Source organism: Cydia amplana, chromosome 19 (genome assembly GCF_948474715.1).
Source record: "Cydia amplana chromosome 19, ilCydAmpl1.1, whole genome shotgun sequence".
Lineage (NCBI taxonomy): Eukaryota > Metazoa > Arthropoda > Insecta > Lepidoptera > Tortricidae > Cydia > Cydia amplana.
This window is the reverse complement of record NC_086087.1, coordinates 1609309-1624553: the sequence shown is the minus strand read 5'-3', so window position 1 is coordinate 1624553 and position 15245 is coordinate 1609309. Positions and strand designations below refer to the sequence as shown.

At 38.4% G+C, this 15245-nt stretch overlaps 1 protein-coding gene across 1 annotated transcript in view; it reads left to right on the top strand.

The window, feature by feature from the left end:
* The window catches only part of LOC134656829 (protein strawberry notch), a 53245-nt gene that overhangs the window by 13305 nt on the left and 24695 nt on the right, over positions 1–15245 (top strand). Inside the window, exons 10-15 of the mRNA XM_063512357.1 lie at positions 219–394; positions 2719–2883; positions 3900–4141; positions 6243–6396; positions 8055–8189; positions 9487–9632. Coding sequence (XP_063368427.1) covers positions 219–394; positions 2719–2883; positions 3900–4141; positions 6243–6396; positions 8055–8189; positions 9487–9632 — 1018 coding nt within the window. The remainder of the gene's footprint in view (positions 1–218; positions 395–2718; positions 2884–3899; positions 4142–6242; positions 6397–8054; positions 8190–9486; positions 9633–15245) is intronic.

Here is a 15245-nt window from a genome sequence, read left to right as displayed (position 1 = left end):
TCATCGAGATGCGTAACAAAGGCGCGTTATCGGAGAGCGCACCTACACTGGTTTTTTGAGCGTTGGACTAGCCCGCGCTCAGGTGCCAAATAGAATAATTAGGACCCTTTTTTGCAGGTAAGTAGCACGTGCGGTTTTACTGAACAATAGACAATAGGATAAGCCTTCGGGCTCTACTAGAAAGCTACAAACTATACTTAAATGAATTATGTTGTCAGGTGACGGCGCTGGTGTGGGCAAAGGTCGAACGATCGCCGGCATAATCTTCGAGAACTACCTGAAGGGGCGCAAGCGCGCCATCTGGGTGTCCGTCTCCAACGACCTCAAGTACGACGCGGAGAGGGACCTCAGGGACATCGGGGCGGGGAAGCTCGAAGTTCACCCACTCAATAAGGTCAATATATGTATATATACTTGGTCAACCAGATCTTGACAGTAGAAAAAGGCGGCAAATTTGAAAAATGTAGACGCGAAGAGATATCGTCCCATAGAAAATTTGAATTTCGCGCCTTTTTTTACTGACAAGATTTGGTTGACCAGCGGGCTCAGCACGGTTCCATTTTTATCCACTATCACTAAGCCCGTCACTTTCGCACTTACGTACTTGTTAGAACGTGACAGGCATGGTGATAAATGATAAAAATGCGACCGTGCTACTAAGGCAGCTATATATATATATATATATATATATATATACATGTCGGTGGCAAACAGGCGCACGGTCTACGTCAACCAGGGGTGTTAAATGTGCTTTATGGGTGGATCAACTATTTCTTGTTGTTATTCTGTCCGGTCAGCCAAGAGACAATAGTAGCATAGTTTGTTAGAAGACATTGTACACCACCTTCTTCTGACACGGTTGGTAGATGACCCTCAATGGACAGGGTTTATAAGAAGCACAAAAAATGAATTTAAATGCCTAAAAATCAGGTTTTAAAGAGTGACCCAGGAGAACGTAACCATGGCAACGAGTGACAAGAAAAGGTTGATTCACCATTATACATAGATGGTAGGATCCTAATAGATGTGCTATACGCGTGCGTCCGTGAGGGACAAAAGATATGCAATAAAATAAAATAAAACATTTATTTCGGACGATTGAATCCATATTCTACAAAACATAGTGTTACAAACTTACAAATAGACCTAAATTACTATGTTAGTACCTAAACTAAGATTTTGGGAGGTCCAGTGCCCAACTAATGCACTATCCCATCTCCCTGCCACTACGGCCAGGAGACTGGTGGCAATGCGACACTATGATTGGTCGAATTTATTTGTTGCCGACCACAATCCATACTAAATTTACGGTGGGGAATTAATAAAAATGTGAGACTGTGTGACAAGGACAAACAATAATAGCGCTTTCGCTGCTACTCCTATTGAAAGATGCATAAGACTATCCCGTTGGGTCATTTCCCCCCACTCCTCATGCCTGATCCAGATATACTAGATTCATGGCTTTATAGTTTCTATTAAACAATTTAAAGAAAACCGGTCAAGTGCGAGTCAGACTCGCGCACGAAGGGTTCCGCACCATCAACGAAAAATAGAGCAAAACAAGCAAAAAAACGGTCACCCATCCAAGTACTGACCCCGCCCGACGTTGCTTAACTTCGGTCAAAATTCACGTTTGTTGTATGGGAGCCCCACTGAAATCTTTATTTTATTCTGTTTTTAGTATTTGTTGTTATAGCGGCAACAGAAATACATCATCTGTGAAAATTTCAACTGTCTAGCTATCACGGTTCGTGAGATACAGCCTGGTGACAGACGGACGGACGGACGGACGGACATCGGAGTCTTAGTAATAGGGTCCCGTTTTTACCCTTTGGTTACGGAACCCTAAAAATTAGTGCCCACGCCCCAGGCTCCCATGAGCCGTGGATGCAGAGACAACGCGATGATAATGATATTTTTCTCAAAAATGGACGGCAAAGTCGACGTTGCCGGTTAAAAAATAGGTCGCGAAGTGCGTAGTTTATGGTCATTCAAAAAATTAAAAAGTTAAAAACATTGCAGTCTCGATTTCGGGACTGCAATGTCGCATACAAATTCCATTATTTAACGAGTTCCAAACTTTTTAAAACTTTAAATGGCCATATCAAATGAAGGCATAGGTCCCTTAAACAGCCAAACAGATGATCAGCACTTATTATTATAAAGCCTATAACAGACTATCGCACCGCACCGCGACCTTGGAGCGTCGCACCCATAAGTGAGAGCGAGAAAGAGATATCTGTTTCACCCATAAGTGAAAGCGAGAAAGAGATATTTGTTTCACCCATAAGTGAGAGGGAGAAAGATATCTGTTTCTCGCTCTCACTTATGGGTGCGCCGCTCCAAGGTCGCGGTGCGGTGCGATCGTCTGTTACAGGCTAAATGTTGGTACCGCGATTATTTAGGTGTCTCAAATAGGTTGGCGTATTTTCAGCAGAAAAATACACTTCTATTTTTTTTTAAAGGCGGCAAGCAAATTTTTTTAATGGTTGTATTTTTCTGTGAAAATTAGAACGTTGCTTCTGTAAGTTCTGTAAAATATTTCTATTTCTTGCACCATTTTTGAGAAAAGCACTATATATGACTCGGCTGGAAGGCTACTTGCTGGCTTCGGATTCAATTAAACGGACTCCCAAGGTCGTCCGTTTAAAACGAATCCTCAGCCAGCAAGTAGCTACTTCCGAACCTCGACAATAATGTACTATTTTGTGTCCCCAGTTGAAATACGCAAAGATCTCGTCGGCGGTGAACGGCAACGTGAAAAAGGGCGTGGTGTTCTGCACGTATTCGGCGCTGATCGGCGAGACGCAGTCCAACACGACCAAGTACAGGACGAGGCTGAAGCAGCTGCTGCAGTGGTGCGGGGAGGACTTCGACGGATGCGTATCCTTTTGGAAATACATCGAGTGTAGTATAATGCAGTTGGATGGTTAGAAAATGAGCAAACTCATACAAAAACTTCTAAAATGACATTTTAAAACTGAATTTCATTGAACAGTGAGAATTTTTAGAAGTCTTTTTTACAAACACAATATAAAACAGTTAATAGTAGTTTATGTGACTGCTACATAATGAGAGGCATTAAGATACGAGTGTGGGTTTAAGAAACGAACGTTAGTGAGTTTCTTAAAAGGATCACACGAGTGTTTTAATGCCTAATTATGTACAGTTACATACACTACTTTATCTAAAAAACTAACTAAAAGATAAACTGTACGTCAAATGGCGGTGAATGAAAACTTTTTTCACGCATGTCACACATCCGTAGTTTTTTTTTAATTCCTAGACAAAAGAATGAAGTCCCTATTCTCATGTCACTCGAGATCAAATATCGTGCGGTTTATATTAAAAAAACATACTAAATTGACGTTTCGTATCGATAACTGTTTTAATATCTATGGATACTACTAGAATAGAGACCCACTTGAGTTTTAACTGCTGTTCCAAATGTAAACTCATAACCTTACAAAAATCTATAACGTTATGTACATTAAAGTACAAATTTTCCTACTACCACAGATAAGAAAGTTCTCATAGTAAAATTGGTTGTAATAAAGCTTGTCATTTCCTATGGTTTCTGAACGCATTATAGAGCACTAATGACATGTGTGTAGATAAAATCTTATTCCAGGCATAGTACGATTTATCGACCACATAAGCGCCAATAGAATTTCAACTTTAGAATTCCGATTTAAGGTTCTAATTAGATTACACTTTCGGGAAATGTGACATGTCTTCAAATGATCATCAAAGCTTAATTGGAATATATTTGGGTTTTTCGGGAAAACCTTGTATATTGGTGTGGCCTGGAAAAGGGTAATTATAATTAACGTTACACAGAGACATTTTAAAATTACTTCCTTGTAAGTGTTCCTTATAACCTTACATCATCAAATCAGATCGTATTCGACGAATGCCACAAAGCGAAGAACCTCTGCCCCGTCGGCTCGGGCAAGGCCACAAAGACCGGCCTTACCGCCCTAGAGCTACAAAACAAACTCCCCAAGGCCCGCGTTGTATACGCTTCGGCCACGGGAGCGTCTGAACCTAGGAACATGGCGTACATGGTGCGGCTTGGGATATGGGGGGAGGGAACACCCTTCCCTACGTTTATGGACTTTATCAACGCAGTAGAAAAGAGGTAAGACCCTTAAACAGTCGAAACAAAGGAAATTTAACCCTGTAAGTATATACATTAGGTTTATAATTCCAAAACAAACTCCCCAAGGCTCGCGTTGTATACGCTTCGGCCACGAGAGCGTCTGAACCTAGGAACATGGCGTACATGGTGCGGCTTGGGATATGGGGGGAGGGAACACCCTTCCCTACGTTTATGGACTTTATCAACGCAGTAGAAAAGAGGTAAGACCCTTAAACAGTAGAAACAAAGCAAATTTAACTCTGTAAGTATATACATTAGGTTCAAAACTCCAAAACAAACTCCCCAAAGCTCGCGTTGTATACGCTTCGGCCACGGGAGCGTCTGAACCTAGGAACATGGCGTACATGGTGCGGCTTGGGATATTGGGGGAGGGAACACCCTTCCCTACGTTCATGGACTTTATCAACGCAGTAGAAAAGAGGTAAGACCCTTAAACAGTAGAAACAAAGCAAATTTAACTCTGTTATTATATACATTAGGTTCATAATTCCAAAACAAACTCCCCAAGGCTCGCGTTGTATACGCTTCGGCCACGGGAGCGTCTGAACCTAGGAACATGGCGTACATGGTGCGGCTTGGGATATGGGGGGAGGGAACACCCTTCCCTACGTTTATGGACTTTATCAACGCAGTAGAAAAGAGGTAAGACCCTTAAACAGTAGAAACAAAGCAAATTTAACTCTGTAAGTATATACATTAGGTTCAAAACTCCAAAACAAACTCCCCAAAGCTCGCGTTGTATACGCTTCGGCCACGGGAGCGTCTGAACCTAGGAACATGGCGTACATGGTGCGGCTTGGGATATTGGGGGAGGGAACACCCTTCCCTACGTTCATGGACTTTATCAACGCAGTAGAAAAGAGGTAAGACCCTTAAACAGTAGAAACAAAGCAAATTTAACTCTGTTATTATATACATTAGGTTCATAATTCCAAAACAAACTCCCCAAGGCTCGCGTTGTATACGCTTCGGCCACGGGAGCGTCTGAACCTAGGAACATGGCGTACATGGTGCGGCTTGGGATATGGGGGGAGGGAACACCCTTCCCTACGTTCATGGACTTTATCAACGCAGTAGAAAAGAGGTAAGACCCTTAAGCAATAGAAACAAAGCAAATTTAACTCTGTAAGTATATACATTAGGTTCATAATTCCAAAACAAACTCCCCAAGGCTCGCGTTGTATACGCTGTAGAAAAAAGGTAAATGTCTAGAAATAAGCGCTCCTGATCCCCTCCCTTTCCGAGTGAATCGAACCTAGCCGCCCAGAGGCCTACAAAAAGGCATCTCACTTCATTGTATTTTGCATCTTTGTTTTATAACAAATCAAAGTCAACGTTGCCGGTTAAAAAATAGGTTGCGAAGTGCGTAATTTATGGTCATTCAAAAAATTAAAAAGTTAAAAACATTGCAGTCTCGATTTCGGGACTGCAATGTTGCATACAAATACCATTATTTAATGAGTTCCAAACTTTTAAAAACTTTAAATGGCCATATCAAATGAAGGCATAGGTCCATTCAATAGCCAAACAGATGATCAGCACTTATTATTATCATGTTGGTACCGCGACTATTTAGGTGTCTCAAATACGTTGGCGTATTTTCAGCAGAAAAATACACGTCTTTTTTTTGTAAAGGCGACAAGCAAATATTTTAATGGTTTTACTTTATTCTGTGAAAATTAGAACGTTGCTTCTGTAAAATATTTCTATTTCTTGCACCATTTTTGAGAAAAGCACTATATATGACTCGGCTGGAAGGCTACTTGCTGGCTTCTGATTCAATTAAACGGACTCCCAAGGTCGTCCGTTTAAAACGAATCCTCAGCCTGCAAGTAGCTACTTCCGAACCTCGACAATAATGTACTATTATCTACACACATGTCATTAGTGCTCTATAATGCGTTCAGAAACCGTAGGAAATGACCAGCTTTATTACAACCAATTTTACTATGAGAACTTCCTTATCTGTGGTAGTAGGAAAATCTGTACTGTAATGTTATAACGTTATAAATTTTTTGTATCGTTATGAGTTTACATCCCTGATTTTAACATTTGAATAAATATTAAATCGTGTTCGCAGGGGTGTCGGCGCCATGGAAATAGTAGCCATGGACATGAAGCTCCGGGGCATGTACATCGCCCGGCAGCTCTCGTTCCACGGCGTCTCGTTCAAGATAGAAGAGGTACCGCTGTCCGACGCCTTCCGGGAGACTTACGACAAGTCTGTCGCGCTGGTGAGTGCTGTCGGAGTTACACTTACAAGACCTTTTGGGGCGTTAAACAGGAAAAGAAAAACCGGCCAAGTGCGAGTCGGACTCGCGCACGGAGGGTTCCGCGCCATCAACAAAAAACAAGCAAAAAAACGGTCACCCATCCAAGTACTGACCCCGCCCGACGTTGCTTAACTTCGGTCAAAAATCACGTTTGTTGTATGGGAACCCCACTTAAATCTTTATTTTATTCTGTTTTTAGTATTTGTTGTTATAGCGGCAACAGAAATACATCATCTGTGAAAATTTCAACTGTCTAACTATCACGGTTCGTGAGATACAGCCTGGTGACAGACGGACGGACGGACGGACAGCGAAGTCTTAGTTATAGGGTCCCGTTTTTACCCTCTGGGTACGGAACCCTAAAAAACGCTTAAAGTTGTCGATGATTGTCAAACTCTTCTTCCTCTTCCTCGCGTTGTCCCGGCATTTTGCCACGGCTCATGGGGGCCTGGGGTCCGCTTGGCAACTAATCCCAGTAATTGGCGTGGTTTTACGAAAGCGACTGCCATCTGACCTTCCAACCCAGAGGGTAAACTAGGCCCGTATTGGGATTAGTCCGGTTTCCTCACGATGTTTCCCTTCACCGAAAAGCGACTGGTAAATATCAAATGATATATCGTACATAAGTTCCGAAAAACTCATTGGTACGAGCCGGGGTTCGAACCCGCGACTTCCGGATTGCAAGTCGCACGCTCTTACCGCTAGGCCACCAGCGCTTTTTCATAGCTGAGGCTTTTGTGCTTGAGGACATAAATCGTCAAAAGGGTTTAAACCCCTTGGTGCCAGTGTTTAATCTTATATCGTTGTTATAAGTTATAGCAAAGAGAATTTTAAATAGAGGCGGATTGTCAAAGTAAATTATATAGCCACAGTAAATTTACTGCCCTCTTTCGACAGAAGATTAAAACTGTTAGAACGACATTTGACTTTGATCCTTATTCTTTTACCGATATGTGTAAATTTGAAAGACTAGGCCAAAGGTATGGTGCAATCTTTTCGAGCGATGGCGCCTTATCTTTGGCCTACTGTCGAGTAGATGCGTTAATTTTTGACATTTAACAAAAATTTACACATATCAGTGAAAGAATAAGGATCGAAGGAATGGCGTTCTAACAGTTTTAATCTTCTGTTGAAAGATGGCAGGACTGTGGCTTCATAATTTACCGTGATGACAGTGACTCTCTATTGTACAGACTTCTCTTTGGATATATAGTTATAAATGTCCGGGTTCTGACGGGTTAACTTACGGTGCTTGTGTCATCGGCGAGTATTGTTGATCAATTTGTTTCGTTAGAACTGCGACATTCGTGGAATAGAGCCTTCGCGCCGTTCAAAAGCAAGTGCCAATGTCGGTTATCCGTGAGGCGTTACTGCCATAAACATGCAGAAATCGTTCTTTTCTTTTCCATAACCAGCAATGTAATAAGTCCATCCTCTAGAGTCTCTAGACGCCCATACGTCAAACCTTGCTAAGCAAAATGAAATTTTATTCTGTCAACACAATGTTCAAATTAGAATGGCACAGGAGACCTTTTTATAGGTCTCTGGGCGGCTAGAGGATAAAGTCACTTTTGTCTGTGTTTTTTAAAGAAAGTAACAAGTAATATGTTTTGTCGTAGTGGGTGGAAGCCATGCAGCGGTTCACGGAGGCAGCAGAGCTCATCGACGCAGAAGCTCGCATGAAGAAGACGATGTGGGGACAGTTCTGGTCGGCGCATCAGAGGTTCTTCAAGTACCTGTGTATCGCCGCCAAGGTATCTTCAGTTTTTTTTTATGTATAACGAAATGTTAGTACTTTAAATCTACGGCTACGTCTCACACGTTTTTGATTCTTGAACACATTCATTGCCACCCAGCCAAACAAGACAGCCGCACCAGGCCACAACAATTTCGTCATAAACCTGTAGTACTCGTACTCCGGCCTGGGAACGAAATCATAAAATACCCGATAGATTTCGGCAATGAATGTGTTAAATACGTCAAGGGACCGGATATCAGATCGGATAATTTTTCGCAGACCGATATCGTTTCGTTGGGAGTTGAGTTAAACCTGCCCGGGGTTAAACAAGGACAAACCAGCTAAAGAACTCTGAAGAAGAGTTTTCATTGCACTTTTTGCCCTACTAATATTATTCTATGCTCCTAGATTATTTTGTGTATATTGATATAGTAGTTTATGCAACAGTGATATAATAAGGGTTCTTAAAATTCAAGGGTCGAAGTTACAAAACGAGACGTAGTCGAGTTTTGTAAAAAAAGACCCGAGAATTTTAAGAACCAATTATGAGCTGTTGCATACATTACTTTTTCTATGACAGCTGCAGCAAAAAAAAAAAAGAAAAGAAAAAAAAAAAAGTTATTATTAAAAAAAAAGAGTTATTATTAAAAAAAAAGAGTTATTATTTAAAAAAAATTGAGTTATTATTTAAAAAAAAATGAGTTATTATTTAAAAAAAAAAAGAGTTATTATTGTAAATGAAAACATACCTCTTTCAATCAAGATGATCGGAACTTGTATCTTTAAAAAAAATAAAGCAGTTGTATTATACTCATAAGATGACTGCTAGCAGTCATCTTATGAGCCTATAGACAAAGCATTCAAATGACATTGCTTTAGATATCACTGTCAGTCATTTAATTGACACATTTAAGTGCTGGAGTAGAAAAAATATATAATCTACTAATACCAATCAAGATGGAAGGTAGAGTAAGTCAAACGGTTCTAACTTCCCGAAGGGCATTTTGAAGTACTAACTAGCACGATATATTAACTGAAAACACAAATAAAATCCGAAATCCTCGTCGCCAATGTAGTAATTGAAAGCCGGTTTATTGCTGACTGACGTTTATTGTCAAATCATCTTAAGTGCCAGTATAGTAACAAGTACAAAACCTATTTACAATCGTAGCAGTCCACATAGCTTATAAAAGCTACGTTTAGTAGAGTACCATTTGCTCTACTAATATTATTCTATGCTCCTAGATTAATTTGTGTATAGCTTACATAGCTTATGCAAGCTTAGTTTATAAATTATATGATGTTTTCTATAGGTGCATCACGCAGTGGTAACAGCGCGAGAGGCCGTCAAGTGCGGCAAGTGCGTCGTGATCGGCTTGCAGAGCACGGGCGAGGCTCGAACCCTGGACCAGCTGGAGAGGGACGACGGAGAGCTCAGCGACTTCGTCTCCACCGCCAAGTGAGTATATAGTAGTAGCTCTGTGACTAATTTTGCCAAATTTACTAGAACTGAATCGATGAAAAAATTATTGTCGTACCTGCCGGGCTAGCACATGATAGGTGCGACAGTATCTCGCGGCGAGATAGACTACCCTTCCCTCTTTAACATAGATAAAGACGGATAGTCTACCGTCTATATAGTAGTAGTAGGCCTAGCCAATCATGTGGTAGGCCTACTGCTTACCAAATTTCACGAGAATCAGTTGAGAAATGCGACTTATAGGTAAGAACGGCGCGTACGGAAGCATTTTTGGCCAAGCTGAGACGGAGACGCTTAGCGCTTGCTTGGTCAATGATGTATGTCGTCAAGTGCACACACTGAAGTGTCTATTTATCATGGTTAGACATGGGTAACTGCACGTTTGTGACCTTATTGCAACGAGATTAGGTTATAGTGATGTCCTACTCTATGTATCATTATATTCATTATCAGTTGAATCTAGCTACGCTGATAAAGGCATCTGAATCGTTTGCAAAAGACTTAAAATCTAAAGTTTTTTTTCTTCCAGTTTAATGATAATAGAGTAAAACGTAATTAGTTCTTAATATCGTTTATTTAGCTCTGATATCATTTTATAATTCAATAACAACAAACCCTGCGAACTCAACATATTCAGTTCATTTGGACAAACATATTGGAAAAATCCAACTCTTCCACCGGTGTTATTTTAGCCAACTCTTTAGCTAACCGCGCCATCGTCTCCATGTTAGCTTTGTTTGGGTTATCTCTAAACAATCTGTTCAGTCTTCTAAACTCGTCATTCAATGTCTTCATTGTTGCTTCGTACTGTGCTTTTAAATCTAATGTTACAACATTTTCTATGCAGTAATTGGCTTCTAATGGATCTATTTCTTGCTTTATTTCGGAAATGTCACTTTCTTTTGATGAAGCTGACACAGGTCTGTCAGTTGTGTCAAAAGGCATCTCACAATCTTCTATTTCTTCCGTATCATCATTTTCAACTTTTAATTTATTGACCTCACCAGCTATTTTATAAACGACATCAGTATCTATGGCATAGCTAGCGTTATTGTATTTGTAGTTTATAGTATTCAGTACGCTTGTTAAATGTTCACATATTCGTCCTTTCACACCTACTTTACAATCACAGCAAATAGAATCTGTATTCAAATTATAAGTGGTATTTCCATCACAAGTCACTGTATAATCATTAGGTCCCACTTTGTGTATAGATTCTGAAGAAAGCTCAAGTTTTGATAGGAACTTTGTATGCAAAGTAACAACTTCATTGTTTATATAAGCAATTATCATTTTCTGAAAATGACTCTCTAGAATTTTAGTAACGATGTCCATCATCACACAAAAATTAAACGACTTACATTTCTGTATGAAGAACTCTTTTATAAATATTATAGTTGCTTCAATATGTTTCCCGTTGAAGTCTTTCACCCCCATCCATTGCTCCCAATCTTGCCAGACGGATTCCATTTTTTGCAAAAATGGTTGCATTATATCATTGTTTACTAAACTATAATGGATTGTAATAGCTTCTTCTATATTATCGGCATAAATTAAAGATTTGAACAATTGCATAATTTCATGCCGTTTATTTTTTTCTACTTTACTGCCATCATCGCAAATAAACTCCCAGAATTCTCTACAAATCTCAAATCTATCCGGTTTTACTATTATTCTTGGAAACATCGAAGTTAAAGCTTCCTTTATAAATGTATTTCCGAAAGAAACTAATTTAGGCTCAAAGCTTTTATCGAAACCTGTCTCTATAACTAATGATATAGCCAAAAATATCTGTTCATAGATACCTAGGTTTCTGTCATTGAATATAACACATGCAATAGGCAGCGAACCGAGTGGTGTAGGCACGTAAACCATCATTACAAAAGGCCCAGAATGTATCGGTGTTACATCTATTAATACACTTTCAATATTAAATTCTGTTACAACTCGCCCCATCAGCGGGGTAATAATAACCGCAAATTGATTGCTCATATCGTATTTAACCATATGACCACTTTTCTGTAAACTCTCAATTTTTCTATTAATCACATCATTGGTATCTATCGTTTTACGAGTCCTTTTCTTTTGAAATATGTATACGATGTGTCGAAGAGTAGGATTCACGCTTGCATTCTCGATAATTCCACTATCTGGTCCATTTTGCTCTGTCAGGAGCAGTTCATGGTAACATTTAGCCATCGAAGGCGTGTAGCCGTCATTAAAATATTCGTAGAATGCAGAATCAGCTTGACTAGAAGTTTTCAACTGGCTCAGACACTCCGGGTCGCGTATTAAGTGACTATGGTTAAAATCGACGCTAATATTCATATTTAGACCCATTTTCAAATCTAAATCTTTTCTTGTAGTATTTCTATTCATAATCTTTATTTTGAAGTCGATTTTGGCTCTGCAGTTTAGATTCTTTGTTCGTTCTGAGTTTTTAGATTTATTTTGATTTGACCGATGGCACCAGAAAGTTTTCCTGTACACCAGCCGTTTCAAATTTAGAAAACAGTTGTGTACAATCCATGTAGTATTGGTGAAGGCGGAGAATTTTCTTATCCATTCTTTTGCATAGTTGTTGTAATGCTCTGCGTCACCCTCTTCTACCTTACATTTTAAGAGAACGGTGAATATTTCCGCTGATGTGTAGTTGAATTTCGTAAATTTTGCCCCGGCTGATATCTTCTCTAAAAATACTTTAAAATCCCTTTTTGTAGACATCTTTCTGAAAAATATTAAAACAAATTTCGTTAGTCAAGTAAATATAAAGAAAGAAGAAGGTTAGCTGGAAGACATCCTTTATATGGATAAGTTCACCTGTGTACTTCCATTACTGTAATTTATTTTTGTATACCTGTGTTGTATACAATAGTGATTAAAGAAAAACATATAAAGTTGCCGTCATTACAACTTGCAAACTATGTAAACAAACAATGTAACTTTGTTTTGTGACTGTTTCTCCTTGAATATTCACACTACCCCATCAAACACAATTCAAACTATACACATATACACTATTGAAACGGTCCGTTCCGTAAAATACATAAATATATAACTGTATCTTGGATATTTAATTAAAAGTTTAAAATGGTTTCATAAGTTAGGTTATTAAGGACCTGATGGAATGACGTTTTTGTTTCTTTTAAATTCTACAATTGTCTATGATGCGTAGTGTTGTGACTACAGTTTGTGATATACTAAACCCGCTACACACTACCCAACTCACGCTCTGTACCTACCGACGCGGTTGTAAAATACATCAATACATCATTCTTAAGTACCAATTTGTCTTCAGGCCTAGTAGCACGGTCGCAGTTTTATCATTTATCACCATGCCTGTCACGTTCTAACAAGTATGTAAGTGCGAAAGTGACGGGCTTAGTGATAGTGGATAAAAATGGAACCGTGCTGAGCCCGCTGATCGTGGTTAAACAAATTAAAAATAAGTAACTACTTGTTTTTTAATTTTGGTATTTTATTATTCGATATGGTTTGACATTAGTAAAGTAGTAAGTAAGAGTCTTGCCCATCACTAGTAAATTCATCATTCAGAGACAATTTCAATATGGCGGTTTGTTTACATAGTTTGCAAGTTCTAATGACGGCGACTTTAGGAGTGAAATTCTTTGTAATTCTATTTTCTATAGGTACTTATTTAATATTCATTGTCTTTTACACATTAAGCGCTCCTTGTTGAGTAAGGCGTACTACACTGTAAATGATTTTATAGATGATAGAGATGCCTTTAAGCCGGCAGCTTGATTTCGATAGTATAATAAGAGTTAATATGTATTGTTTTTCTTTTCTTTTTTTTTCTTTTCATTGTGAATTAATCATGCTAGTCTCCAGTAGAATTGACACATGAGACCATCATGTTCTCGATTAATTAGGTATATTGTTTATATTGCTTAATTTAATTTTAGTTTTTGACACTTGGAGACCTTATACATCTCTAAGTTTTAATTTTATTTTTAATTTGTTTGTACATATTTATATTTTTAATGATTCTGACACTTGAGAGACCTATACATCTCTTAGTCAATATAGGGCATTTTGCTTAGTAATTATGTGAAGATATACCGTTTTTCATGTAACATACAAGAACAAAATGTTGTGTCTCACAGCTATACGTTATTACAATTTAAATATTAATATGGCCCGGCAGCTTGAATATGTCATGCTCGCTTAAAAGTCTTTGCTTACGGTGGCGTTGTTGATCGGGTCGCCACTTTCCCGAATGAAGGTTGAGAGAGGCGATGGCTGAGATACGCGTCATACTCGTGAACGGGTGCTGTTTGTGGAGACTGGTCTATTTAAGCTAACACGAGCTATTATATTTAGTAACTTTATTTTTGAGTATAATTACATGGACACACCTCATTCGGTTCTCGTATGCTATTTTATTTTTACTATCATTTTCTTTAATTTAATGAATGTTTTAATTAGGTATACAGGATTTTGACTCTTGGAGACCCTATACATCTCTAAGGATAATTTGATTAACTACTATATATTTTAATCTTTTAGTTATGATGACACTTAGAGACATTTACATCTCTAAATAATTTTAGATTATAGTTTTTGTATCTTTGTGTTTTTTTTTTTTCAATACTATTGTTATTGCGTTTTCTGTAATTCGACATTTAGAGGCTTTATACATCTCTATGTTAGTTTGATTTGATATTTACGGCTTAGTTGTATTTTATAATTACCTATTGATGTGTTTTTTTTTTTGCTGTATGTAAATTCCATATTGACGTGTAAAAGTGCCCTTGTGGCCTATTTGCTGAATAAATGTTGATATTTGATATTTGATATTTTGAGGCTAAAACGTACTTAATAACATCTTAAATTAATGATTTATCTGTTTAATGATTGTTACACGTATATCGTGTTTGAATAACTAAAAGTAAGTTTTTTTTTAATAACAAAATAACAAGTAAACAGTTTTGAGGTTATGTTTATGTTTCACTTCATAGTACAAATACTTCAAATATTTCATCATTTTTGCTAAACTTACCTGTATAATAACCGTTTATTCAATGTACTTGTAACAAAAAACACATTAACCGATCAATTATTAAACTTCTTTCTACTTTTACATGAAAAACTTTTTTATTCGCACATTGCGATGTCAATATTGCATCCTTTCCAGTGTCTTTCATTCCAATATATGCGAAACATCACTCAGAATTACTAAATAAACTAAATACAGAACAATGTAACTTTGAACAAAATGTAAATAACGCGTGTTACTAAACTCTCATAGCATGATTACATTACACGATACAAACCCTAGTCGATTGACGTGCGATCAATGCGTTCCGTTCCGCGCAAGTCAAGGTCGGGGCGAATGACCGCGCTGCGGTGCGGTACGGTTTGTCCTGGCGGATTGGTAGCGCGCTGCCGGGGCGGCGCGGAAATTCAAACACGCGCCGATCTTTTTAACTTAAAAAAGTTATATCTAGTACCGTTTTTAAATAGAAAAATATATAGCGTATGTTTCTAGTGTTTCTACTAATACTTGTAATGTTGATATTCAACCGATTTAGTGGCAGATATCTGTGAAAATGTTTTTAGTGTAGTTAA